This window comes from Ammospiza nelsoni, chromosome 7, assembly GCF_027579445.1.
Source record: "Ammospiza nelsoni isolate bAmmNel1 chromosome 7, bAmmNel1.pri, whole genome shotgun sequence".
Lineage (NCBI taxonomy): Eukaryota > Metazoa > Chordata > Aves > Passeriformes > Passerellidae > Ammospiza > Ammospiza nelsoni.
This window is the reverse complement of record NC_080639.1, coordinates 4,737,705-4,765,344: the sequence shown is the minus strand read 5'-3', so window position 1 is coordinate 4,765,344 and position 27,640 is coordinate 4,737,705. Positions and strand designations below refer to the sequence as shown.

General features: G+C 45.6%; 1 protein-coding gene across 6 annotated transcripts in view; it reads right to left on the bottom strand.

Moving 5' to 3' along the window:
- FN1 (fibronectin 1) overlaps window positions 1–26,893 on the bottom strand; it is a 52,760-nt gene extending 25,867 nt beyond the window's left edge. For all 6 annotated transcript variants that reach the window (XM_059475468.1, XM_059475466.1, XM_059475469.1 and 3 more), the window contains exons 1-20: window positions 26,683–26,893; window positions 26,333–26,461; window positions 24,731–24,868; window positions 22,770–22,901; window positions 22,525–22,662; window positions 20,031–20,189; window positions 18,440–18,640; window positions 17,628–17,807; window positions 15,627–15,803; window positions 14,629–14,781; window positions 12,697–12,825; window positions 11,032–11,175; window positions 9,138–9,259; window positions 7,748–7,925; window positions 7,445–7,621; window positions 5,701–5,829; window positions 5,495–5,584; window positions 4,780–4,974; window positions 3,186–3,458; window positions 33–299 (exon numbers count right to left, since the gene is read on the bottom strand). In XM_059475468.1, the coding sequence (XP_059331451.1) occupies window positions 33–299; window positions 3,186–3,458; window positions 4,780–4,974; window positions 5,495–5,584; window positions 5,701–5,829; window positions 7,445–7,621; window positions 7,748–7,925; window positions 9,138–9,259; window positions 11,032–11,175; window positions 12,697–12,825; window positions 14,629–14,781; window positions 15,627–15,803; window positions 17,628–17,807; window positions 18,440–18,640; window positions 20,031–20,189; window positions 22,525–22,662; window positions 22,770–22,901; window positions 24,731–24,868; window positions 26,333–26,461; window positions 26,683–26,842 (3,271 nt within the window). In that variant the 5' untranslated portion in view covers window positions 26,843–26,893. The remainder of the gene's footprint in view (window positions 1–32; window positions 300–3,185; window positions 3,459–4,779; window positions 4,975–5,494; window positions 5,585–5,700; window positions 5,830–7,444; window positions 7,622–7,747; window positions 7,926–9,137; window positions 9,260–11,031; window positions 11,176–12,696; window positions 12,826–14,628; window positions 14,782–15,626; window positions 15,804–17,627; window positions 17,808–18,439; window positions 18,641–20,030; window positions 20,190–22,524; window positions 22,663–22,769; window positions 22,902–24,730; window positions 24,869–26,332; window positions 26,462–26,682) is intronic.
- Window positions 26,894–27,640: the final 747 nt, after the last annotated feature.

The following is a 27,640-nucleotide window of genomic DNA, read 5'->3' as shown; positions in this document are numbered from 1 at the left end:
AGGGGGATGTGACGTGTGTGTGCCTCACTCACAAGTGGTGAAGACGCCGGTCTCTCTGTTGCTCTGCTGGTCACCCTTCACGGCCACCAGGTACACGGTGTACTCGGTGCCAGGCTGCAGGTTCCTCAGGAGGTACTTGGTGGCAGAGGGCCCCACGTTGTAAGTGCGGGGCTGCCCTCCCCTGGTGGGCCCTGCTGTCAGCCTGTAGCCCGTGATGACGGCGCGGGGCCGCGTCCAGAGCACCAGCACCGAGTGCTCCGTGGTGTTGAGGAACCGCAGGTTGGTGGGGGCGTCGAGCTCTGGGGAGGCAAAGCAGAACACCCATCAGCTTCACAGCTGAACCTCCACCTCACCCCCACTTCCAAACCATGGCCTGGATTTCTGATGGGTTGTGGGAGGAGAGAAGGTGGGACTTGTGAGAGAGCTGGGAAGTTATTTCACTTCTGCATCCACGCCTCAGTGCCATCCATTAATACACTGAGACAGGCAGACCTGAGTGCTCCAGGCTGCACTGATTTGGGTCTCTGCCATCTCTGCACCCCATGGGGAAGGCAGTCTAAAGGTTGACCCCAACACACTCAGGAATTTCAACAGTTTCTCATGAGTGCAGAGCATTTTTTAAAAACCAGTTTGGTTTAGACTTGTCAGTGTAAGCATGGAAACCCAATTTTAGCCCTTTTCCATGAAAAAGATTTATTCTTTTAAATCCTTGCCCAGTCCTCTCAAAATCCCTTCCCAAAATAAACCAGCCCTACTTTGTCATTTGAATGTCAAAATAAGTAGTAGTCAGCGACTTTCTGCAGAAAACCAGTTCCTAGATCTACTTAAAAATATTCACACCATGGAACCAACCATCCAACAATTCCAAGCATGCTCATCTCTGCCCTGGGACTCAGGGAACAGCTCTTACCAGGCTTCCTCCCCTTTTTATCAGTGCCCCTGGGAATCTGCTGAAGCTGATAACCCAGATAGCTCCATAAACCCAGATAGCTCCATAAACAAGAGGCCGAGGCAGCACAGCTCCTTCACTGGAGCCACAGTGACTGGTGGAGATGCCACTGCCTTGGGCTGAGGCAAGGTGAGGCTCTGCAGAGGAATTTGCCCCCACAGCAGAGAGGGCAGCACTGGCTGCAGCAAGGAGTTCACAGTCTCCCCACCATTTCTATATTCTAACCATATATTGAACTTAAGAGCAGTGAAGTTTCATCAATGCTCTTTTTTCTCCTCCTGGAGAAGTAATATTTTGACAAAAGAATTTAATGCTTTCATCACTCTCCCAGTGATTCAGCAGGAAGATGCTTTTGTCCTTTTTGTTTTTTCCATTTTTGAGGAGGGAGGAAAAAGGAAGTGAAGTCTTCCTTCTTCCACCACTAGAAAAAACTGGGGAGAACTTGAAAAGGATGAGTGTAACCTGGCTTAAGCCCATCTCCAACCCACAGGCTGAAAGTCAACTTTATCCCTTGCTGGTACTTAGATCTGGGCGAAGTCTCATTTGACAAAGATTGTATCTTCCTAAAATGTGTAGCCTAAAGTCAGTTCCTTTCTGCACCATTTAATTTGCCAGCTCTATTAGGCTTCTATCACTTCCTCTCCCCATGGCAGAGGGAAAAGGGGAAGATTGAAAAGCCACACGCACACTCAGAGTTTATTTGTAGACTGCTTTTAAACGGAAGGCCAAAAAGAGAATCACATTTACACCGTGGGAAGAGACTTTTGCTGCAGGGTTTTCCTTGGGAACCCTGAATGATTTCTGTTTCCCAGGACTTTCGATTACAGGATGCAATTTATGTGAATAGTTTCTGCAATGTGGTTTAGGCCAAGCAGTTAAGCAGATGATCACAGCCTATGGAGAACGATTCCAGACATTTGTGACTGTGCTGTCTGAATTAAATGTCTATACTCCAATGTACACCTCTCTGTGCAGTGTCAGAGGAACCCTACACCTAGTCCAGGCTCCTCAAAACAACCACAGAAAATTACAGATCTGGCTGGGAACTGAGCCCCTCTTGTTCTAAATGCTTCCAAGAGGGCTCAGATTCCTAAGTCGCATCCTTGCTTTTGAAAGCCTCGCTTGAAAGAGCAGGGAGGGTGCTCACACCATCTGTGCTGGGCTCAAATTAAACACCTGTGGCAAAGGATGGACATAAGGATCCCATTCTCCCTGCACAGCCAAGGGACAGGCACTATTCACTGCTCATAACTTTATGGATGGAAGTAAGGATATTCCTCAAACAGCATGGCTATATTCACAGATTATCCCATTTCCTTTCCTTCCCTCTCATATTACAAAGAGCCAGGCCGGGTTCTCAGAAGTTACTCTTATTTACTGAAAAGTAGCAGAAGAGCAGCAGATGCACATGGCTGAATTTTGTCCCTTTGGATAGTGACCCATCACAAATACCCACTCACCCTTCAATTGCCCAATAAACAGGACCTGATCAAACAAACTATCTCCCATGTTCTGTCTGATCTGCTCCTCTTGGGCCAAAAACAAAGATAACCACCCAGATAAAATTCCTACTCTTCCATCTGAAACCTACATCTTGCCCAGCCACTGCTCCTCTCTCTTCTCTGCACTGCTGCAAAGCAAAAAACAGTGCCTGACAAAATGCATTTCACCTCACACTAGTGAGGAGCTGCACTGCCTCTAGATCATTAGCAATCAGATTCTGAGGGATCCTGCATGAGCCTTCCTTGCATGTGCAGGCACAACAGCTACTGCTGCCAGGGGAGCCAGATAGGTATGGAGCTGTCAGAAGGGAGAGGGGGATTTTCAGAGGAACCTCAGCAAGGCTTTTAAGTCATACTGAAATCTGCCCTAAGGTACCAGCAAAAGAAAGGAAAAATTATAAAAGTCACAGGCTGTGATCTGTGCTGTAAAAGAACTGCAGGGTCCATCAATTCTCAGCCAGTAATAAAAAAGTTGAATTCCAGCCATACGAAATTGTTTTAAAGTGCCATGAGACTTGAACTCCCATTGGAAAGCCCTGGAGGAGGATAAATCTGCTGAAAAGATCATTGTTAGAATGAATGAATTCCCAGCCCTGTCATCCTACTGATGGGATACCTCCTGGGCTAGAACTGCTGCACTTCAAGTGCTCTGTTTATACATTTCTCCAAGTGACAGAAAAATCCACGCTTCAAAAGGCTGAAAAAAAGCACAGAGGAAAGACAAAGACACTTACTGGTGGTTTGCTCTCCAGTCAAAGGTTTGCTCTCCCTGCCCTGGTTTACAGCAAAGATCTTGAAGAGGTAGGTTGTTCCTGGGATCAGGTCAATGACTTCAGCAAAGGCACTCCTGGTGATGGGCAGCCTCTGGCCGTGCTGGCCGGGGCGGTTCACAGGGATCACCTCCACCCGGTAGCCGGACACTTGGCTCTGGGGAGGGGTCCACATGATGGTGATCTTGATGTCAGAAACCTCCACAAACTGCAGGTCTCTGGGGGAAGGCACTTCATCTGAAAGCACAGGGGTACAACAGTTGCCAGAAGCAGTCCTTAGCAGGAGGAGGAGTTATTGGTTTCCATGGAAGGTAAAAAAAGTGAATTTTCCTTGAACGATGGCTAGCCCAAGACTACTTACCAAATTAAAAAAAATCAGGGTAACCTCACTGTAAACATGCCTACACACATTCCCAGACAATATTCAAGCAGACTGCAATTCTAAACATCAATTTCTACTTTAAAGTATACTATGTCTTCAGAAGGTATCTTGCTGTGACAGAAAGAACTGAAAGACCAGATGTGATATGCTACAGAACTTCAAGTACATGCAGAACCAAAGCCTGAGGGGAAGCAAAAGTACTCCAGGGGCTGGAAACAGTAACCTCCTTCTAAAATTAAAAGAGAGGGTTTTCAAAACCCACAGCATGTTCTGAATGTCTGTGATTAACTTGAAATCCACCTTTTATAATTAAACAAGTACAGGGGCTGATCTGGCCTTACTGCAACAAAATGCAAAATGCAGTTCCCTCAGTGCTGGGCCACAGTACTGCACCCTTGAATTCCTGTGTTTAAATTAAGTTTCTTGAGACTAGGACTGATACTGTCCTAAGGTTAACCAGTGCACATTTTTGGAAGATGCAGAGGCCAAACCATAAAATCATTGAGCTGAGTTCATTCCTGGTAAATTCCCATTTGCGAACACATGCTTGCAACTTGCAGGACCATGAAATTCCACTGCTTACCACATCAAATCCCAATTCTTTCACTATCCCTTCTTTTGGTTTGGTTATTCAGTCCAACTGGAAACTTAACCCTGAAACCAGAAGTTTTTTAAATACTGAGTGCCTCAAGTTTAGATCCTGTGGTGTTGTTTTGGCACATCAGTCAATGCTGAGCAATCTCCCATTCCCACTGATTGCAAAGGAAAATAATGGGTAGGACTGGAAGGGAGAGGTAAAAGTCAGGTGAGCAGTTTGAACATTGTGTTGTGGTGTGTGATACATAACCTTGAACATCTGTGAGCCAAGTGCTGGGTCAAAATAATACACCAGGCACTTCAGAGGATTTCTTAGCAGAATCCCCCTAAGATGACTTGGGAAATTGATCTCTGTTCTGAAGACAGTGCAAGACCTGCCTGCAGTCCAGTCCCTGGGAATTACACCCTCTTAATGCAGAGTGGTGTTTTAATTGTGTCAATAAGTATGATTTTACTAGAGAACTTCAATACCAGTGAAACTTAAATTCAAGCCCACAAAACCATCACTGAGTTCATTTAAGCACTCCCTTAGCTAGCAACAGAAACCTCAGTGACTGAACCCCAGAAGATGAGCATTACCTGTGCGTGGGACCCCAGTGGTTTCCTGCTGGATGAAGACAGGAGTGCTCTCCTGGTTTTCTTCCACAGCATAGATGCTGATGTTGTACTGAACCCCTGGCATCAGGTCACTGAGTGTCACAGAGGTGGCAGTGTCAGGCAGGTTGAGCTCTGTGCTGCTGCCTTCCACAGAGGGAACGTAGACAATCCTGTAGCCTGAAGCAAGAGAAATATGTAACCCTCAGCACAAGCAGCAAGCACAAAGAATGCTAGAAATGAGGGCTGAACTGATCTCCCTCCTGAGCTTTGATAAAAATAGTCCTGAACTGCAGCAGGACCTGTGGCCTGCCTGTGCTCACGTCCCACTTACAGACCACACACCCACACCACCTTCCAAAGCACAGCCTGACCTGGGTTAGGATCTCTCTGAGGTCTGACATGTGGCTTTAGGCCTGCACTGTTCTCATGCTCACTATGGGATGGTCTGGATGACAGATACAAATATAAGGGCTTGTTTTTATTTAACACAAATCCAGAAGGAATTGTTTTACATCCAGCCTTGCTTGGTTCAGCCACTGAAGCCAAGGAAATGCTGAACTGCCCATGTGCTTTCCAGCTGGTCTCTCTGACCAGGCGGAATTTTGCAATACCTTTGTCCCAGAGTTATATTTTCCTTTTCACCTACATTTTAGGTTCTATCAATAATGCAGAATAAGTGCACTCCAACAGGACAAACCTGTGATTGGAGCCTGTGGTCTGCTCCAGCTGATGACAATGGATGTGTCATCCACACTTTCCACTGTGTGCTCAGGTGGTGCATCAGGAGCTGTTTAAGACAATAAACACAGGAGGACAGCAAGTGTGAGATGAGAGGTAACAAAAACATCTTCAGCAAACAGTAACAACAGCTCTCAAAGTGCAGCAACAGCCACCAACACATACCTGTAGTCTGTGAAGTAGACAGGATGAGATTCTGCTCTCCCTCCTCAGAAATCTGGTAGACATTAACAATATACTTGCGACCAGGAAGCAAGTCAGGGATGTTGACAGAAGTGGCTGTGCTTGGAAGATCTGAGGAAGGCAGGAGAGAAAAATCTGGTTTAGCAATTCCATCTTCTTGCTTTCTCTCCAAATTAAATAATTGAGAAGCCTGTTCTAATCTAGGTTGAAGCAGAGTCTTCCTGCAATAAAACAACAGTTTCTCTGCACTGCGGTTGGTTCACCTCAGAAGAGTTGTGTGGAGAGTTTGGAGCAGCAACCAAAGGTATTGCAAGGCAGCTTGAGCAGCAGCCCCCTGCACACTGTAGCCATTTCAGCTGAACACTCATTTCATACCCTCACTGTTGAACTTTCAGTACAGAAATATATGGAAAAACTTTCACATGAGTAGGTTATGTGGAAACACTGACTCATGAGTGAGAAGAATGACATTATGAGGCTAGTGAACTTCTTTCCCTTCTCCCAGATGTTCACCTACGTGCCAGATGTAGAAAACTCCCCAAGAAGCAGCTCCTTGCTGACCAGACTGAAGCCATGCATCTTGGGGGAAAACTAGGAATTGCCTTTCAGTCTGCCTGTAAACCCCTGTCTGTAGACAGATGAGCTCAGGAGCTGCTTCACAGCTCAGCCGTCTGGGCAGAAAGAAAGGTGGTGACAGTGCTGGCAGTCCCCACAAGTGCCACCAATGCTCAGTGCCCAAGCCTGTGAGTTCAGGGGAGCAACAGTCCAGGGAGAATTATTAGGTCAGGAGATTGCTGTTCTTTTTGTCATGTTCTACCACACTTATGTCCCAGTAACTATTATAACTTCAAATGCTTGAGGTGAGATATTGCTATTACCTGTTAGGACAGGAAACTAGGAAAAATGTTAAAATGAAATTACATGTAGTGGTGCCATGGGCTCTACAGAAAATTTTAGAAAACCAGTTTCAATTCCTGTGTCTGAGTCCAGTGCCTTTAACCAGCTTCTCAGCTCAGCTGAACTGCCATATTATCAAAGATGAGGAAGATTTGATCCAAACAAAACAACTGACAGAGCAGTCAAGATATGATGAGATATCCATGAGATAAGCAGCCTAGAGAAGGCATTTGGGAAAGAGTTCTCTCTGTCCATTCTGATGGAATGACAAAGGTATGCCAAAGGAAACCAGCTGAGAGGCAGGTTCAGAAAAACAGATTTGGTTCTTGTCTCATCTGCACTGCTGCTCATTTCAGGATGCTGTGGAAGCCAGTAACTTTACATGATTGTAAAATGAAAAAAAAAAAAAACTGAGCAAAGAAAATGGAGCAAAGATTCATGGAGATGAAAAGAATAATTATATCTACTCAGAGTTATTACCCATCCACCACTCCTGGCTCAGGCAGTTTTCCTCTGCAGAATTCTGGGACAACATTCTGAGGGGATATTGCTATTTACTTGCCTTGCTCTCTTACAGCTATTAATGGAGAAAAGACAAGGAACTGAGCTTTTAATCCGAGCTGCTCCTGCCACTCTCACATCCTCACTGAATCCTACTGAAAGACAGGAAGGTGCTCACTGTGATGCTCACACCAGCTCTACTGAGTGCCACAGAGCAGTGATGCCCTGGTTGTGAGCAGGGCTTTGCCCTGGCACACACAGCATTGTCTCACCAAGGCACTGGGGCTCATCACCCTGCTTTGCCCTGGCACACACAGCACTGTCTCACCAAGGTACTGGGGCTCATCACCCTCCTCGCTCAGCTCGTACTCAACACGGAATCCAGAAACGGTGTCAGAAGCAGAAACCCAGGAGACAACAAAGCTGTTGGATGTGATTTCAGTGACTGATTCTGAAGTAGCAACCACGGGAGGAAGAAGAGTTGTCTCTCCTGAAACAGTGTTGCCTGTCAGAGAGAGGAGAGAGAGGTTGCATGAAGCATCACTACAATTTTGTGTTGAGTGGGATGCACAAAGCAAGGAGGTGGGAGAAGGAGATGAGGTTTCCCTGGATGTCCCCCTGCTCGGCTCACTTGTCACTGCTGTGGTGCTGGTTGTGGTGAAATCAAAGCGGGTGACTTCCTTGTGGCCATACTGCTGCACACTGATGAGCTGTCCCTCATAAATCACACCAGGCTTCAGGCCTGAGATGGTGTAGGAGTTCCTGTGGCCAGGGATGGTGGCTTCCTTCCACTGCCTGCCTGAGTTTTTCTGCAAGAAAAAGGACACTCAGACAGTGAGAGATTCCCTAGGCTGCAAGCAGGGCAATCTAGTGACCTAACCTGCTATGTGGCCACTGCTCCCTGTAATATTCAAACACAAGTGTGACTTGAATGGCTTTAGTGCACAGACAGAAGCAAGTCAAAGGAGATGAGAAAAATATGCCAAGAAGCAGGACCAATGGCATTGAGTTATTAGGTTTTACAGGGTTAAACTAAAAACAACCTAGCTGTGAACTTTACCCTTTAAAAGGAGCATTATTTGTTATAAATTCAACTCATTCCTTCACCAAAAGCACAGTAAGGCATGAAGTACTGGCTGGAAAAGATACTTTTGAAGCCTGTTCATAATAACACTCTAAAGCCATCATCTGAAAACAATATACAGAGAGGTTCTTCCCTTCTACCCTGTGTTTGAACTCCATGGGAAGCTTTAAAATAATGCTCCATCCTCTGAGGTTTGTACTCCAGTGCTTTAAAGTCCATTTCATTCAGGCCTTCATCCAAGAAACACTGAAATCAGTAAAATATTTGAGTGCCTTCAATGGATTTGGATCTGGGCCTTTATTGTTCTCTTAATAACAGGCAGCATTGAGGTACTAATGTTCTTAATCATTAAGTGGTCTTTTGTGAAGCTGTACTCAGGGGAGCTGGAACTCAGCTCATCTGTGCTGGTTAAACCAAATCATTCCTCACAGAGGAGCCAGCCAACAAGCTGTGGTTAACCAGTTTTGGTTTAGACTTTGGAGAAGATGGGCGTGACTGTTTATTTAATCCTACACAAGCTGTTTATGACTTCATATCCTAATCATTTTTACCTCCACATTAACAGAATAAAAATGGATCCCAGTAGTTTCTGCACATGCACATGTTACTAAGGCAGCATTTCTTTGGATGAAGAAGCTTCCACAAGGATTTGCATTCCTAAGGATATAAACTTGCCTGCTTGCTGTACTAGTGCTTTGTTTAATAGAATATTTTATGAACACAGCAACCAGTGAAGTTTGGGCAAGAAAACATGAAGTGTTTATACAGCACTGGCTCTCCCCTTGATGCTCAAGAGTAGCTGTTGACCTCAAGAGGCCAAAGACACTGAATAAGCAACTCAAGTTTGCAGAAGTTGTGTCAGCCACTTCTTTCAGACACCAGGAAAAGCCAAATAAAGGACTCTTGAGGAACAAATGATGACACATGTGGCACTCACGGGTCTCCAGCGCAGGATGTACTGGGTGATGTGAGACCGTTCAGGAGCATTCCACTGGATGGGGTGGGAGTTTGGCTGATTGGTGCTCTCTGTGATGATCACCTGAACAGGTCCTGTTGAGCCTGAAAAAAAACAAGAGTTGCTGTTTTAACCTGCTGGGGATGTTGTGGAGTCATCAAAAAGCAAGAAAATCACATGGCTCACATAGTATATACATGGGAAATCAGTTCTATTGTCTTTCTATCCTTCATTGCCACCTAGAAAACCAGTGAGTAAGAATAAATTCTGTGGGGAAGTTAATGAGCACTGCTTGGGTCCATTTCCTGTAAGCTACCAATGAAATGGAAAATGCAAGAGGTCTAGTACAGAAAAACTCTGCAATGCAAAGCCCTGCTTTTCAAAGAAATGGGGGGAACTTCTCAGCAAATAACTGTTTTCTTCATTAATATCTTCTGAAATGGAGCAGGGAAGCTGATAGAAACCATCTGCCAAATCCAGGTCTAATCATGCAGCATGGTGAGGGAAAATTTCTGATCTGACACTGAATACAACCTGAAAATAGACACTAATCTTCTACTATTTTACTAAATTTCTTCATTAGTTCATTTGAAACACTAAATTTTCTTGACTCTGCAGAGGACTCCACAGATAGCGAGACTTTTCTTTTGCACACTCACCCCACCAGAAGGGTAGGTGGAAGTCCTGAGACAAAAGAGGGCCATGAACTGATGAAAATACAAGTTCTGCAGTGCTCTAATGCTTAAGACTACTGATTGCATTCAGCTAGGTCAGGCTCAGGCCTATTTCCTCCAACAAGCTCTCCAATAGAGAAGGACAGGTTTTATGACCCTATGGTTCTCTTTACAGAGAACCTGGGCTCACTGGGGAGGTGTCACTGAACACTCAGCAGCACTGTCCTCATGTTAGTTCTCAGAAAATCCCAGCAAAGAGATCCCTGGAATCTGCAGAAAAGTGTTTAAGCCATTAAATAGCTGCACCCTCACCCCATTCCCAACATTTCTAATAATAATTTATTTGGACAACCATGTAACATATATACCTGTTCCCCATTTAACAGGATTTCTAGAAAAACAAACTTCTGCCCGCAGGCAGAAAATTTCAAAGCTCACCTAACCCCAAACCTACATTCAGAAACATTAGATCTGGTTTATTTACACATTTTCAGTCACTCTTGTGTCTAAAGCAGCCCCAAGCCTGGTCTCCAGGCTGGAGGCATGCATATTTCACATAGCTCAGGGAGATGTTTGTTTAAGCAGTCCAACAGGAGTAAATGAAGCTCAGCAAGCCTTAATACTTCATCTTATTCAGATTAAGACAGTGGCAGCTGCAACCTTGAACAGGAAAGTAGAGAAGTTCTCCTCATGTTCTGTTCAAGGAACTGAAGCTGAACAACCAACAAACAGGCATTGCCCATTCCTATAGAGTTCCTGGAATTGCCTGGACAAACAAGAGTTCAAATATTTAATGTCTTTGGGGCACTGATCAGGAAAAACATTTTGTTCCATGATGGATTTTGCTTCTGTAATGGGTGGAAAAGGAAGAACCACACATGTGAGTTTCAGGAAATATAAACTGAAGATTACACATGTGATACCACTAAATACCAAGAGGCAATGTAAGCCCAAGCTGTTGTGTGCACTGAGGGTCATTCTCTGAACTAACCCTGGCCTCAGGAATAGCTGCAAACAGCCTGAGCCTCTCTTTATCAGTCCCTGACCACTGCTTGTGTCTGCCAAGGGACAGGAGAATCTGTTCTGTTTTAAGAAGAAATCAAAAGACATTAGGTACAGAAACCTCAACAGGTGAGGAGTGGAAAGCTGGCCTTCCTCAGGTCTCACTCAGCAGGTGAGTTCATTTTCTGTTGGTTTCTTACCTGGGTAGGTCTGCAGAGGTTGGCAGTGCCACTCTCCAATCCCACGACCATAGCAGTAGCACTGGTACCTGACCCCATGCACGTACTTCTCCCAGGAGTCTCCAATCTGGTAAAAGGTCCGGGTTTCTGAGTCCTGGCACTGGTCTGGAGGCACAAGAGGGACAGTTCACACTGAGTGTTACTGAAACCACACTGGAATAGCTACAAAAAAAATCAAAAAAGCAAAAATATCCCCCCTTTTTGCACAAAGAAATGCAGCACCAATGTTTATTTGTAAATAGAGGTACATAAAAATAAAGTGGCAACAGAATTGGAGTCTCAAATCAAGGTTCTTAATACAGCACTGCATGTATTAGGTTGGATATTAGGGGCTAATTCAGCTGTGATGCATTTCCGTGGGGTGTTCCTTCTAGAAAGAATGTCATCCACTCTGGAGGTTAATCCTGCCCTTGGCCAACTGAGTTCATCTCTCATCCAAAGCTAAACCATGCTGCTCTCAAGGAGATAAAAGGCAAAAATTCCTCCTGCCTTCAGAATTCATTTATGTTTTAATAGTCCCCAGAATGTTTTTATTTTCAGCAGAATCTTTCCAGATTTACCATTGTATAAACCAAAGGGGGATAGATCAGATCTTGAAATCAGCTAAGCTAGTGTAAATACAAAACAGTTCAGCACTTCAGCACACTTTCTGCCCTGACAACTGCATGTGTGCCTGGCTCCACAGAAATCTTCAGTGAGAACCAGCATTACATTTGCTTGGATAAAGAAAAGCTTTGTTTAGAGACAGCCAACAAAATTAAAACTTTAACTGCACATATACAGATAGCTGAAATCATGCCCCCACCCCTTCCTTCAAACTAGTAATTCTCTGGAGCTTTACAATCTGTGTTCCTTGAGTAAACACACAGAGATACTACCCTTAATAAAGCAGAGCTTCACAACCAGCAATTTCTAATAGGTTTTCTTAGCAATAGTTTGAAGCTCTCTTGGACTTAGTAACTGCAAACCAAACAGTCAGGTCTTATCCTACAATCAAGGTTTTCTAGGGAAGGGGGGGAGGAAGAAGACATGAAATCTCCTTCCTGCAGAGAATCATGATGGTTTTAGCTAACCTCCAGAGCACTATTAACACATGTTCTCATCCTGAGCTCTCTCTTTGCTAGAACAAAGGGCAGCCAAAAAATCAATTCAGTCCAAGGTAAGTTAATATATGCTGGTGTTCCTTCCTCAGTTCAGGGAGCAAACTCTGAAAGATTTTAGGATAGAGAAAGGCAAGAAAACTGATCCTAGCATCAGGCCCAGCTGAATGTTTTATCAGTGTTCAGGCTGAGAGCCCTGCTGACAGCTGAGGTACCAGAATCCAGCCAGATCACCACAGGCTAACTGCCCTGCTACCATAACCATATTTTACACCATATGCTTGCCACAGTCGTGGTTTTTCTGTGGCAGGTGTGATAACCCAAGCATATATCCTTAAATTAACAAATGTCCTCTCACTTACCCTCCAGCAAATGCAGTGTTGCTTCTATTTTCGCTTTTGTACAATTCAAGACAGAAAGTGGACAAAGACTGGGCCCAAACTCCCACGCCAGTTTGTCCATACCACAGCCAGTTTGTACAGAGGCACAAAGTGTGTCTGGCAAGGGGGGACAGCCAGTGACTCACCTACAGGATCACACTTCCACCTGCCCCGGCCCTGGCCAAAGCAGGTGCAGTTCAGCATGTGCCCCTCGTCATGGCGCTTGTGGAAGGTCTGGTTCACGTCGTAGGTGATGCCATCCACAATGCACTGGTCTGGGGGAGAGAGAGAGCTCATCAGCAATAGGTGTAAGCATTGAGACAGAACCTTTCTGCCTGGAACATCACTCCCTTGCTAGATCAGCACACAGACTGATTGTAAGCAGCTCCATCCCCAAGGCAGAGGGGAGCCCTCCTTTCTGTACTCTGTGACCCTCACAGGGCTGCACACACAGCCCAGCTCTCAAATTCATCTACCAGCACTGTACAAATAAGAAACACTTGCAGAAAAGAGGTCTGTAGGACACAATCCAGCTACAGAACCGCCTTTTTGTTCCTTTAGACAGATTCCATGTGTGAACAAAACTCTAAACCTGACTCTCTGATCATCTCCTCTAAGGAACACCTCAGCTCAAACTCCTCAGCCTCAAACCACTGCAACTACACAAGGAGAAAAGGGCTGCTCCCAATTTATAAAAATACAATGAGGAAGTACAGCCATCTTCATGATGTTATTCTGCTAGGTATCTCTGCTACCCTCTGTAGTAATCTGAAGGCAGAGGCTCATCTTTCCCACACACAAGATGCTGTTGGTGCCTACCCTTCCCTCATAACACAGTAACCAGACTCCATGCCGTAGTACAATGGTATCACTCTATTAGGTTCAATGTCCATCTGGGATCTGGCCTAGAATTCCTAAAGCCAGTCTAATCACAGCAAGGAGCAGAAAGACAAAACAAACATGAAAACAAGTCCAGAAGCAAGTTGTTTTGTTAAGTGGGACCCAAGAGACCCAAGTTCAGATCTGGAGTCAATCCTGGACCAGCTGTCCTTGGGGAAGTGAGTCCATGATTCCCATGATTTTATTCCCCATGATATTTTCCCACACCATGGGCACAGCATCTGGATAAACCAAGGAGTGCTCAGACCCTCCTGCAGGCGCCAAGGTCTGGCTGCTGTGTTTAAACAGCTCTACTCAGATAACCTTTGCCTTTTGAAAAAGCAAAGTATCTCTACCCTCTCCTCAGCAAGAAAGACCACTTCAACTCCAGAAAGGAACTGCAGAGCTGTGTAAGCAGAAACAGGACTTGCACAGCCCAGAACTTTGAGCAGTCCTTTTCATGCTGAAGGAACACATTTAAAAAACCCCTTCCAAAGCCCCTGAGTGAGCCTTCTCCTATAAATTATATCCCACTTCAGCAGTGGTGTTAAAAGAGTCCTTTCTTGGCCTCTTGACAGCAACCCCCCTGCTTTTTCCAGACATGAAGCCAATGATGTGAGTTAGCTGTAGGATGATCAAATGTCTGTGCTTTTAAGTCTTCTTTTTTTGGTACTGCTTAAGTGCTTCTCCACTTGGACCACTCACACAAATGAGTAAATAAATAAGAGTAATCTCCATGCTTTCCTGCCAGCCTTCCATATAGATTAACCAGCAAAAGGCTAATCCAGCACAAAGGAATTGAAAATTTCACTGCAGAACAATAAAACACAACAGCTCTGCTTTCAAACTTCAGACTAGTCTGGAGTTTTGTCTGTTCTTGAGGCGGGGAGGTGCCTATACTGAGCTCCATGTAAAATCACAGTGCTGCCAATTCCTAAATGTAGACAAAAGTTGAGAGGGATACCACGATCCAGACAAGCAAGGTTTGCTTCTGCTTCAGAGCCTGTTAAGGCTGGAATATACTTTTCCAGCACATAAACAAGACAAGAACTTCACAGCTCCTCTAATCCCCTTACTACTCCAAAAAGTAAACAACAGTTCTTGAGTGTGGGCTCAAACCCACAATGATAGAAAAGGATACCAACTTCTCCCATCTCCTACTTAGAGTGAAGTGGTGATATCAACATGAAATTCAGTACCTCTGAGCTGTGAATAGGCAATGCAGGTCCACTCTCCACGGCCATTTCCTACACAAGTACATCTCATCATGTGGCCCATGTCATGCTGCTTATCCCACTGGTCCCCAACACGGTACATGACACCGTCGTTGGTTGTGCAGATTTCTTCATGGGCTGGGTGAGAAGAAAGCAAGAGAATATTTATGAGGCCATAATTTACAAGATTTTGAGGACTGAGACCATTTGCAATGCCCCTTCATACCAGGTAGTGGTTTCTGCATCTTAACAAGGAAATTTTAGGCACAAATTTAGGTTCTCCAGCAGATCTACACCAGCAGATCTGATGGTATAAACTTCTGAAGTTTTCAGCTGTAGAAGTAGCTACTGTTGCAAAGTCCTTTGTAAAATTAATTTACAAAATGATTCTATTCTTAACTTTGTAGAAGGACTCAAAATCAGAATTACAGGGAGTATCAGAGAAACTTAAAGGAAAAACTCCAAGCACCCAACATTATCTGAAGAAGTAGGTGAAAGACAAGAAAAAAATTAACAGCAAATTCCAGCAAGTCTCACAACAAAAAAGTTAAATTCACCAAAAGATTTGATAAAAATAACCTCTACTGACAACTATTATTTGTGACAGAGTAGGGAGGGGTAAAGAAATAGTTTAATTTAAAAAAAGAAAAATAAACTAACTAGTATCATGGAGTATCAGGGACTCACACCAGCTGAGGAGCATGCCTACCACTGGCTTGTAGCAAAGAAGTAATGAAAATTGACTTCTCCTGCTAGAGGTGGTCAATGGGGAAAAATGGTGGTCAATGGGGAAAATTTACTGCTAAATCTGCTAGAGGTGGTCAATGGGGGAAAAAGGACAAAAGAAAACTTCAGAAATGCCTTAAAGGGCTTTGGGCTGAGACTCAGCTCATTAGAAGTCATCAATATCTGACAGAGAGATCTTCACTTTCCAGCTCAAAGAACCACGTGCTCCACAAGCCCTTTATGGCTCTCAGCCTTACCAGCCATGGGGCAGAAGCCAAACTTCTGGTCAGCATCGTAGTTCTCCGTGGTTCCACACCACTTCATGTTGTCCCTCCGTCCCTCCGAGGTGCAGTCGGTGTAGTTGCGGTTGTTGTACAGGAAGGGGAAGTGGCACAGAGCACCGTTGGAATTGCCACCCCGCGTCTGGACCAGAACTGCACAAAAAGTGAAAGGAACAGATGCAAATTCAGCCTGCACTCTTCTCTTAGCATGCACAGAAGAGCTTGGAAAACAAAGCACTAGCACTACTTTTTCCCATGTGTGCCCTGTATATAATCCACAGGCCTCCTTTCTTGGCTTTAATTAATTCAAATGTGGAAAAACAAGCTTTGCACGAGGTCAGTTCAGTTCAAGCTTTGCTCTGGAATGAGCTGCAGAGCCAGCCATGGGAATTCCCAGGAAACAGGGAAAACCAAAGCTTACTGTGCTTGGGAAGTAGCTTTGCAGATGCCTTCTCCCAAGGCCTAGGGAATGAAATAAACTCACAGCTCTCAGCACACCTGTATTGTCTCTGAAGCCATTTCCCAGTGGTGCCCCTCAGCTCTAAGGGAAGCCTTCACCCTCAGGAAAGGGTTACAGCTCAGTCATGTACAACAGGACAAACCACAGCCTCTCTGCAGGCTGGAAGCCTCATGTTTTGCAAGCAGCAGTGGAAAGAGGGCTGTAATCTACCTGAACTAATCACCTCTTGAGCAACTCTGCTTTACAAATATTGTAGAACAACAAGACAATTACTGAGATTTTTCTATATCACATTTCTACATTTCTCTTTTCCACAGTGTATCACAAGAAGCCTCTCTAAAACATGAACATGTACATGGACAGGGACAGTGTTTGGGTGGTTTTTTTGGGTGTCTTTTTTTTTTGATGAAGTATTATAAGTGCTGCAGAAAAAGGCTTGACTTTTATCAGGGAAAAGCAACCAGAGTAGAATAGAATTTTAAAGACAGTGTCTATGCAGTGTAAGAAGCAGTATTTTCATGTGGGAACATGAAATATTCTTTCCAAGATCTCAAGAAGCTGCCTGGACACTGCTCCATGGATGTCTGACAGGCACTCCAGGAAGTGCAACCACACAGGTAGACAGATCTGTGCTGTGAACACTCACCATCCCCAGACAAGAGGCAATGCTGCTGCCTTAGTCATGCCCCAGCTCTTGATCAGTGACCACAAATCACATGAAGAGCACTGCTATATATGGCAGCCTGGCTAGGCAGCCAGGATGGAGGGAGTGACAGGGCTGCACAGACTGTACTCCATGGGCATCCTCCTCTGCAGCCTAATATGGACATTGCTTGAAGCAATTCACCCAAGCAAAGCCAAAGATAAGCATCCCTTGGGCCAAAGCTCCACCATGATCAGGTACTCCCATTCTAAAGTCAGTTCAGAAAACAGGACTCAAGTGTCACAGACATCTTTTTATGAAAAATCCTTTCCTTAGGATTTTTTCTCCTGAGAAGCCGCAAGAACAAAATGTAACCAATGGTTATCTGCTGCTGTGGAATGCAACAGGTGGGTCTGTGATTGGTTTCATGTGGTTGTTTCTAATTAATGGCCAATCACAGTCAGTAGGCTCAGACTCTTTGTCCAAGCCACAAGCCTTTGTGATCATTCTTTCTTTTGCTATTCTTAGCTAGCCTTCTGATTAAATCCTTCTTCTATTCTTTTAGTATAGTTTTAATATAATATATATCATAAAGTAATAAATCAAGCCTTCTGAAACATTGAGTCAGATCCTCGTCTCTTCCCTCATCCTCGGACCCCTGTGAACACGGTCACACTCAAGGGTCCTTCTGTTGCACCCTCCAAAATCACCAAGACCATACAAGTGCTCTGTCACCAGACAGCCCTCCATTCCCATCCTTGAGTCCTTCCAGACAGCTGGAACTGGTAGGCAGCCTGTTCCTGAGTCCTCTGCTCCCTCCTCCATCCCTCCACCAGGGTCATGTGCATGTGCAGATCCTGTGACTGGAGCTCACCATTCTGCTCAGTACAGAAGGAGTATCTCCTGTCCTGCTCGAAGTTGGAAGTGGTGCTGCACCAGAAGTGCCCGTCCGTGCGCCCTTCGGTGGTGCAGGAATAGAAGGTCCTTCCATCGTAGGTGAAAGGCAGCACACAGGGCTCCCCATCAGAATTGCCGCCGTACGTTTGGGTCACGGCTTCAGAAAGACAATCACAGCATTAGACTGCAGTTTAAAGCAATTCACAAATTTCAGGGCTCTAAAACAGCAACAGTCCCTCCAGGCCAAGTTGCCGGCTGCTGGGAACCCACACTGACTGCCAAGGAGCCGAGCCAATACACACCAAGAGACAGCTCCATAGCTGTGGCATTCCTCCACATTCTTTTCCAAACATATATTATTGCAGATCCATTTGAATGAAGTTATTAATGCTGCTCCCCAAGGGCTCTGTTTCCCCTCAGCAGGTTATACAGACCTCACTAGGAAACATTCCTGCCTTAAACAACCAGGCTTCAAATAACCAAACCATTTCTTTCCCTCTTGCACCTTTCTCCAGTATGTTTTCTTGAGAGGGTATTTCTCACACGCACACACACACAAAGGGTGCTGCTCCCCAAGGGCTCTGTTTCCCTCTCAGAAGGTTATATACAGCTCACTGAGAAACATTCCTGCCCTAAACAACAAGGCTTCAAATAACCAAACCATTTCTTTGCCTCTTGCACCTTTCTCCAGCATGTTTTCTTGAGAGGATACTTCTGACACACACACAAAGGGTTCTACTTGGAAATTGAGCCACAGGACAGTCCCAGAGACCTCAGAGCAGCTCATACCTATCTCCTGGCAGCTGACTCCGTTGCCCAGGCAGGTGCACAGCATCTGCTGGCTGCCCTGTGTCTTGAGCCACTGCATGCCCACGGAGTAGACGACGCCGTTGTCGGTGATGCACTGCCCGTAGGGCTGGGGCTGCGGCTGCTGCGGCTGGGGCTGGTACAGCGCTGTCTGCACGTTGGTGATGCTGGGGGAGCCAGAGCCTGCAGCACAACGTGGCACAGGAGGGACATGTGACACTCAAAGCTCAGCAACAGAAGGCTGCCATTAAGTGCTGAGATAATAAAACCTCAGGCACTCCAGCAGACGGAAGGCACGACGCTCTCAAGCTTCCCGAGACGCGGCTTAATTATTCCACTTTACAAATTTTGAAATTAGAAGAACGACGCCCCCACTCTGCTAATGACAGCCTCTGGCTGCCAACCCTGTAGAGTGGCTTTAGAAAGCATTTCATACAGTTTAGAAAGTCTTTTTCGTACAATTGTTTAGAAAACAATTTTTTGGGGAAAAAAGTTAGTTGAGGGAAATGTAGAATAGAAAAATCAAGATCAGTGACAAGAGAATAAAAATTACCAAGGGAGTAGGGAGCTAAGGCAAAAAGTATTAATTTTGAATTTTTCATTGAGAAACAAGGAGAATAAATTTAAAATGTATTCTTTTACTCAGCAATTTTTAAATTTTGAATCTAAGTTTTTAGCACATTACCATTTGAAATAATACTGAGAGACAACAGGCTTGTTGTTGTCTACATCATATGAACTTCTGCTAATGATTCCCACAGGAACCTCCACAAATTCAGCTCTGCTGAAATAGGGGAAGTAATAATGGAAACCCTTGAAAATACTGGCATCCTTGAAGTGCTACTCATTTTGAAATTTAGACCTTCTAAGTTTTAAGTTAACCTGCTGGTACCAAACAGTTAAAGGTCATTTACCAAGAAAAATTTAGTGCAGGCACTGCAGGAAAACAGAAGCCCTACATTGCACTCACTGATAAGAAACCTAGATCCTTAAAATGACAAAAAAAAAAAACTTAGGAGCTGAAGATGTAAACCTTGGGCAGAAAAAATATGCTACACATAAACAAGGCAATATTTCATACCAAAATTACAAGCTATCTCATGTACAGATACAAAACAGCATTGTATACATTCCTTGACATTTCTGGGTTTTTAAAGCTCAGCCATTAGTAGGTGTATTTATCATGTCAAAGAAACCAGATGGTCTCAGTGGGGTTTAAATAAAGGCCATTTCAAGAACGTTACCCTGAGGGGAATACATAAAGTTCAAACATTAACTTGGAGTGCCATGCTCCTGTGGATGCAGGGCCCTGGATGTGATTTACTGCCCTGTGATTGTGCAGGCAATCCCACCTGTATGTGCCAGCCCCATTTGTGCATGGAAACAAGGTACCAATTAATCTTATCTCCACATGCAAAAACAAGGAGCATCTTCTGAACTCTGACCCTCTTTGCTGCTGATCCTTCCCAGACAAGACTCCAAAAAACTCAACTGGATGGAACAACTCAACTCCAAGCCCTGACATGTCCAAACATGCCATTGCTCTTGTTCCAGGCCATGATGTGCCACTTACCAGTGCTGGTGGTGTGCAGGGCCGTGTGCCTCTCACACTTCCACTCTCCCCTGCCATTCCCAGTGCAGACACACTGCAGCAAGTTGCCACGGTTGTCCTTCTTGCTCCAGGTGTCTCCAATCCTGTAGGAAGTCTTGGTGTCGTGGTCATTGCAGCGATCTGTGTGAGGAACAGGACTCTCAGCTGGGCCTGCACTGGGCAGCTTCCAGCACTCCACCACCAACTCTACCAAACAAGCTCATCCTTTAAAACCTGAATTAAAAGCACACCTCATTCTCTAGAGCCCACTTTTGCAATTCCTACACGAACTAAACTGCACAGGCTGAGAGCATCCCAAAATCCTGCAAGATTTCCATTCACTTCCAGAACTGTGCTTTCCACTTGGCAGCCATTGTCAACATGAGCTACTTTTTAAAGTCATTCTAAACCCATTCTGTCCAGCACACAACTTTAAAGCTAAACTTGTTTAAATGACCCTTTTTTGTCTTTTAAGAAAAAAAAACAAGAGTCTTTGCAGCTTGGTCATTTCATACACAGGGCTCAGTTCAAATTCTCTCTCTTATATGGTAGGGACTAAAACCTGTTTGAGGGTAACATGTAAAATCCCATTTCTTTCAAAAGAAGCCTGCATGAAGCTGCAGAGAAGTTAATACAAGCTGCTCAAGTAATACCAGGAGTACCAGACTTCCTAAATCTCTTTAATAACCCACAGCCCCCGACGAATTGAGCAAATGGGTTCAAAGGACAGCACAACAAACTACTTTTGTCTGGATGCCAGATCCACATGGATTAACTAGTTCTTCTTCCATTACAACATTTTACCTTCTTATTCAAGGGAAACTTGATACAGTGGCTCAAATATAATCACAGATCAATGAACATGGATTTATGAAGAACTGTGGAAGGACAGATGCATTAAGCCAGATTGCCACTGAGAGAGCACATGGGACAGAATGTGAATGTAGAAAACATGTTACTGATTCACACTGCTAGAATGACCAGGAATTGGGCATTTGCCAGAAGTATGGTAAATTGGTGAGGTATTCATCATGCAATTTTGCAAATGTGAAAAAAATGTGTCTAATGGACACACTTCTCAACAAAAAGCTGAAATGTCACGGAAGCAACCAGCTGTGATTCTGGAAAATGCTGGCCATAAAAGACATACAACAGCAGCACACACTTGAAGAGTCATTTTGTGGGCTAGAGGTATCATTTTATAGACATAAATTTGAATTTCTCTATTCAAATGTAATTGGAAAACAAAATGAAAAATGAACAGCTCCTTATACTGCAATTTCCCCCATGATACAACAGCACAGACCTGAGTGATGGAAAGAAAGCTACTGCCAAATGCATTTTATTAGTAGTAATAACTCCTCCAAAATTCACAAACAACACATTCTGTTTTATTCATTCCCATTTGATAGCTAATGATTTTTCCCCACATGTCTTTAACAGACTTAATATTGTCAAGGCTGGGTTGATTTTTATAGCTCACTTCTTGACCAAGTCTGTCCAGATCTTACATTTTAATCTCGGTCTTCCTTAGCGTCTTATTCTTTACTGCTGCTTATATCATCAGCTCTGCTGTTTATATCAGCAAAAATCCATTATTTGTGTGCCCCAAGGCAACTGAAAAGCTACAGAAGAGTTTCTCAAACCTTGCATAACCAAGGTATAAGGTACAAAGTTAAATTTTCTTGAGGCAACTGGTGTAAACCCGAGACAGAAGTAAGGTCTGTAGTAGAGCTAACAGGACTGGAACAGAAGGTCAATAAACAAGCAAGATTTTGTGTTTTAAAAGTCTTGTTTGCTCTACAAATGCAAATAAAATGGAGTATTTAATGAGGTAATCTCCCTCAATGATGCAAAAACTTTTTTAAAAAATTCACCTGTGCTGCTGGAGTGGGAAATGGGATGGGAAAAGTGATAGGTGAGATGATAGAGCAGGCAAAACAAGCCCTAACACAAATTAAACAGTAAGACAGAAAGAAGTAAGAAAATATTTTAATCTTGCAGATCCTGCTGTTGGAAAGGGTATTTAACTTAAAAACCACTTGATTGTCCCTCAGAAGGCTCCTCAAAAGCACAGAAATGGATGTCCTGGGCTAAATGCTCTGCCATTTTGTGGGCCAAGCCATTTCCCTGATTTCCTGGGAGATGCCTGGCTGTGGCTCAGCTGAAATACACATCTCTTACACCCTTCTCTCTCCATGAGATTAAATCCCCAAATAATCCAGGCACCCTTGTCCCAGCACCGATGACCAGCTCTGAGGAGTGTTCCCAGACTGCAAATGGTGACCGGGGCACCACCACAGGCCTCTGTCCCTTCATCTGCTTCCCATCATTCCTCAGGGGATGCCTGTCCCTCTCAAACTACTGTTACTTACACAGGGCAGACGAAGGAATAACTTTCCTTGCCCATGCAGGATGAAAAATAAGTAAAAAAAGAAAAAGAAGTAAGCCAAAATAAGTGGAAGCTGGCACTTACTTCTGGAGGTGCAGGTGATGCGGCCGCTGCCCTCACCGAGGCAGGTGCAGTCCACCATCATCCAGCCCTGGTAGGGTTTCTCCCAGGTCTCTCCCACCACATAGGATGTCCCGGCCGTGTTGTCGTAGCATCGCTCGGCTGTGAGGGGAAAGCGCATCAGAGCCCGCCCAGGGCATTCCCACACAGGGAGGACGAGGAGAAAGGGCCCACACGCCCTCAGGGAGAAGGAAGCAGCAACCACTCACCCACAGGTTTGCAGGTCCACTCGCCCTTGCCGTTGCCCAGGCACACACACTCCAGCATGTAGCCGCCCGTTTCATGGGGCCGGCGCCATGTATCGCCGATCTTGTAGGACTGGCCGCCCTCATGGCAGCGATCTGTGGTGGCACACAGGGGAGCCGAGGTGAGGGACACACCAGGGACAGCATGGTGGCGACAAGGTAAGGGCTATCTGGCCAGGAGCAAATGGGGTCAGCTGGGGTAAGGGGCAGCAAGAAGGAGGAGGGACATTGAGGAGAATGAGGGGGGACATCAGCCTGTAAAATGGCACTCAACATTTCCCGCCATTTTCTGTGGGAGCCCACTATTTTCTGCACTTCCCAAGCCCTGTCCTCTCCCCTCAGCTAACTTCTCCATGTTCCAAACCCCAGCCAAAGCCCGGCTGGTGAAAAGGGAGTGCCAGGGACTGATGAGGCCCTGCTTCTCCCTCAGATCCTGCCCTCAGGCTGAGGGCTGGCAAGAGAGGGTTTGCCTCCATCTTGTTTGAGGCAGTGCCACTTGGGCTTCTCTGTGGCCATTCATAAGGGACATGGTGGCCAGGACAGCACGTGGAGGATAAGGAGGTGCCTCTTTTGTGACAGCCTAGTGAGAAATCAGACCTCTTTTGGGGTTTGGAAAGCCTGCCCTGGGAAGGCAGATTCCCATCCCTCAGTGCCCCACAGCTCTGAGGCAGCCCAGGCTGAGGGAGGGCAGCAGGGTGCAGGGCAGTTTGCAAACACAGGGTTTGTTTCTTTGGAAGAATCCGAGACAAAAAAGAAAAAAAAAAAAAGAAAAAAACAGCCACATCCCATCATTTAGTAAGAACCAGTAAAATGTTTTGTGGGCTCATTTGTGAAAGCAGGGAATCTCAGCGCTCTGAAGATTGATTCAAAGCCAGTTGCAGTCAGTGAGACTCTCCAGTGAGCTCTAAACCAGGCTGATGATGAGGAAACAAGGCTGCTCTTACACTCGCAATTTCCTTACTGACTCTTTCTCTTACAACACTTATCATCCCTGCCCAATAAAGTGCCATTAAATTCAGAAGGGCTCCAGCTTCACTTGTTAGATTTAATGCATTATTTTTTTCCCATGCTACAATGATGGCTGGTTTCCGAGTCCTCTGTGGCAACACTACTAAAGTCTGCATGTGTGTCTTAAACAAGAAACTGGATACTTTTAACAGCAAGACTTTTCTCAAAAGGTACCTCAGAGACTTTGAAACCTCAGTCTAAAAATCCTGACATACAGCAATCTTCCTCTGGGCTCACAGAAAGTCCAATTATGAACTAAGGGGAAATTGTGAACAATTCAGTGACTCAATAAGGAAAGGATTTCCAGACAGAGACATGAAACAGGAGCTGGGGAGAAAGGACCAAGGGAAGAGAGGGAAGAGCAAGAGGAAAGTATGGGTCAGGCTAGTGAAAAAGGAGTTGCAGAAACATGTTAAGCTGCTGTCTGGATATCAAATCCCAGTTCCCTTAGAGACCAGTGGTCAATGACATTTTTGGAGGATGAAGGACTGGTTATCAGGTGACATTCATTTATTATCATTTATTCTGAGTAGTCCCATTAATGCTGTCTGTGTTGTTTTGACCCATCAGCTGCAGAGCAGACTTTCTCCAGTCAAAAAACTACTTTTACACTTGCACCTGTGAAGATGTAACACACTCTTGTACATAAGTTACTAGACTGTATGGCTGGACACTAACAGTAATTTTTGACCTATGCTTCCTCATAGGACATAGCACTTGATCTCTTAAATAAAAGAGGAGTTTCGTTGTGTAAATGTACACCGCACAAGGACTTTTTAATTTTAAAGCTTTAGTGGGCTTTGGATTAAACCCCAATGCAACTGTGGCTAACAGGCACTGGGAATAGTGTGTAAATTGCTCTGGAAAATATGACTCTAAGGAACAATAGGTCTAGGAAGAGGCTCTTCGTTACATACTGGCAATGGTGCAGCTGATTCTCCCACGTCCAGCTCCAATGCAAGTACAGTCCCAGATCATGGAGTCCTTGGGGCGCTCATAGGTCTCCCCAACCCGGTAGGTGGATCCAGTGTATTTGTCAAAGCAAGTCTCCTCAGCTATGAGGGAGAAAAAAATAAAAATCAAATAATCAGCTTCATGTAACCACACCAGTAACATGCACAGTCAACAGAAACACATTCCTTGCCTCCTCACACAGATACTCCTTTTATCCTGGGGAAAAATGTCTATCAGTCTCCTCTTTCCTCATGGGATGAAACAGCAGAGAGGAAGTTGGGTGAAATTTGGCCCCTCAAGGCCCCCATGGTGCTCAACAACCTCAATAACCTCTTTTTCCCTCCCTCAGGGAACCAAAAGTTGCACATGGCAGGCATGCCTGAAAGCATCAATCCCAGCTGTCTGAAGCCAACAGGAGAGAAGACAGGAGGGAGCAAACAACCCCTGGAAACTGTGTGCTTTGTCATGCTAATCCTCCTCACTCTGAATTAGCAAAAACTGTGTAGATTAATCCCAAATTCTGCAGCAGTCCCACCAAAGTCAACAGCAAAGTTCACTACTGATGCACAGGTGAGTGATTACAGAACATCAGTGCTGCCACCAGACTCGAGATGTGAAGCAGAACAACTTTCTGCACTTCTGGACAGATAAAGTTCATTGTATCATAAGGAAAACTTCCTACTGGACTTCAACACTGTAAAACTTGGGAATCTCTGCAGGGGAAGGAAAAGTAGATTGAACCCTCTTTTATGGAGTAAAGGGACTGAGTACTCCTTAAAATACTCCAGTCATGAGAAAGGCAGCACACAAACCATGCAGAACAGATGGCTGAGATGCTCACATCTGTCTTACATGAACACTATCAGCCAGGAACCAGCTTTTCATCTCTTCTATCTCCAGAGCAACATAAAGGAATTATGGCAAACCAGTGGCTTCAGCCCAATAAATACAGATAGACTGCATCTGATAAACTGAACTACACCGAATCCTGGAGAGACGCATCCTCCAGCAGACTTTGCATTTAAACTTCTTTCCGTTCCCTAAACTTTTTCTGTACAGACTAAACAATCTCATTTTACACTCAATTATAGAAAGCTCACAGCACGGCCGGGAGGCTGTGGAAAGTTGTAAGTTGAAATATTTTTAAACAAGCTGACGACACTGCACAGCTATGAAAAGTTGGGGTGAAGCAATCAAGCAGAGCAGAGCCAGAGCTGCAAAGTGACTCCAGATTTGAACTTCCCCGTGCGAGTCCAGGAGTCAGTTCAGTTCATTATAAAGAAGAGGTTGGCTCCAAAATTAATGTTTAGATCCAATCCTCCAGAGAGATGAGTGATGTTTGGCTCAGGGCTCTGGTGGCAGGCCCATCGCTAATGAAAAGCATTTCTTAAAATCCCAAGCCAGATCTTCAGTGTAATTGAGTGTAGATCCCATTACTGACCCTAAGTACCAAACTTCAGTGGAAAGCCTGGGCTGCCAGCCCTAACTCGTACAAGGCTTGGCTTACTCGGCACCAAAAGCCGCGCTGGGGTCTCGGCGCAGACAAAAGGGGCCACCAAACTTACGTTCGGGCTTGCTCTCGCAGTTGAACCCTCGGCTCCCACCGTAGCAGGTACAGACCAGAGTGTTCCCCAGGTAAGTGCGCTCCCACTGCTGGTTTATCTGATAGTACCGTCCATTGTCATAGCAGGTCTCTGGGGGGAGAGGACGAGGAACGGGGACGCACAGGGGGAAGAGAAAGCAAAGTTCGGCGTTACCGAGGGCGGCAGCCGGGAGGGAAGGGGCGCGGGGCGCACACGTGTGCGGCTCCGCCGAGCCGAGGGGCGAGCTCGGGGGTCAGACAAAGCGCCCCGGGGCCACCGTGCCAATCCCCGCGCCGTGCCCTGCCCCTGCCGTGCCCGCGGGCGGTACTCACGCTTTCCCTGCGCGGCGGTGTTCTGCGGCAGCGAGGTGGTTTGGGTCTGCGCCTGCCGCCGGCTCTTGCCGCCGGCCCCGCGGCGCTGTCCCCCCGTCGCCGCCGCGGCGCCCAGGCAGAGGGCGAGCAGCGCCAGCCGCCACACGGTGCGGCCCGGCATCCTGGCACGGCTGGGCTCGGTACGGCTCAGCACGGCACGGACAGCCCGACGGACGGCTCGGCGCCGCTGCCGGGCGCTATATAGGGCGGGCTGGGCGGGAGGAGGCGGCCGCCGCCGCCCCAGCGCCCATTGGCCTCGGGGCCGCCGGGGGCCGGGCGGGGGCCGCCACCGCCCCGCCGAGCCCCGCCGGGGTGGGAGGCCCGGCCCCCGTCAAGCACAGCGGCCGTGCCATTTTGTAGAACATCTGGCTGAACAAAATGGCTTTTTTTGAAGGGAGAGGCAAACTTTTCTTTTTTTTTTTCCCGTGGAGCAGCGCTGCCTGTAAGCGGATACTGCTCCGTTCAGGAGGAGTAATGTTCTGCACGGGGGAGAAGGTGAGGTGTGACATACGGGTTGGGAATAGCAACTCTGAGTGATGTTTTATCTACTGCTGGCAACTCAAGGTTAAAAGCTTTCACACATCGCTTGGAAAAATCGGTGTCGTTGCATTCCATTCAAAATAAATTTAACACCCTCTTTGTCTGACTTTATTTCTTGCTGTCCAAAATCAACTCTGAGAACAAAAAAAAAAAAAAAAAAAAAAAAAGGTGAAAGAAGTACTAGGTGTTGAACCTTTGTTAAGTAGAAGGGTTCTTCAATGTGATGCCCCAATGTAACCTTGCTGTACATGAATTTTGTCAACCTCTTCCATCTGTCTTCTTCCCATGGGCATCTCTGGTGCTGTGGGGAGGGGTTCTTTTCCCTGGTTTGAAGGAATACTGCAAAGCAGAGAGTGTGAACAGCAAGTGTTGCTCTCAG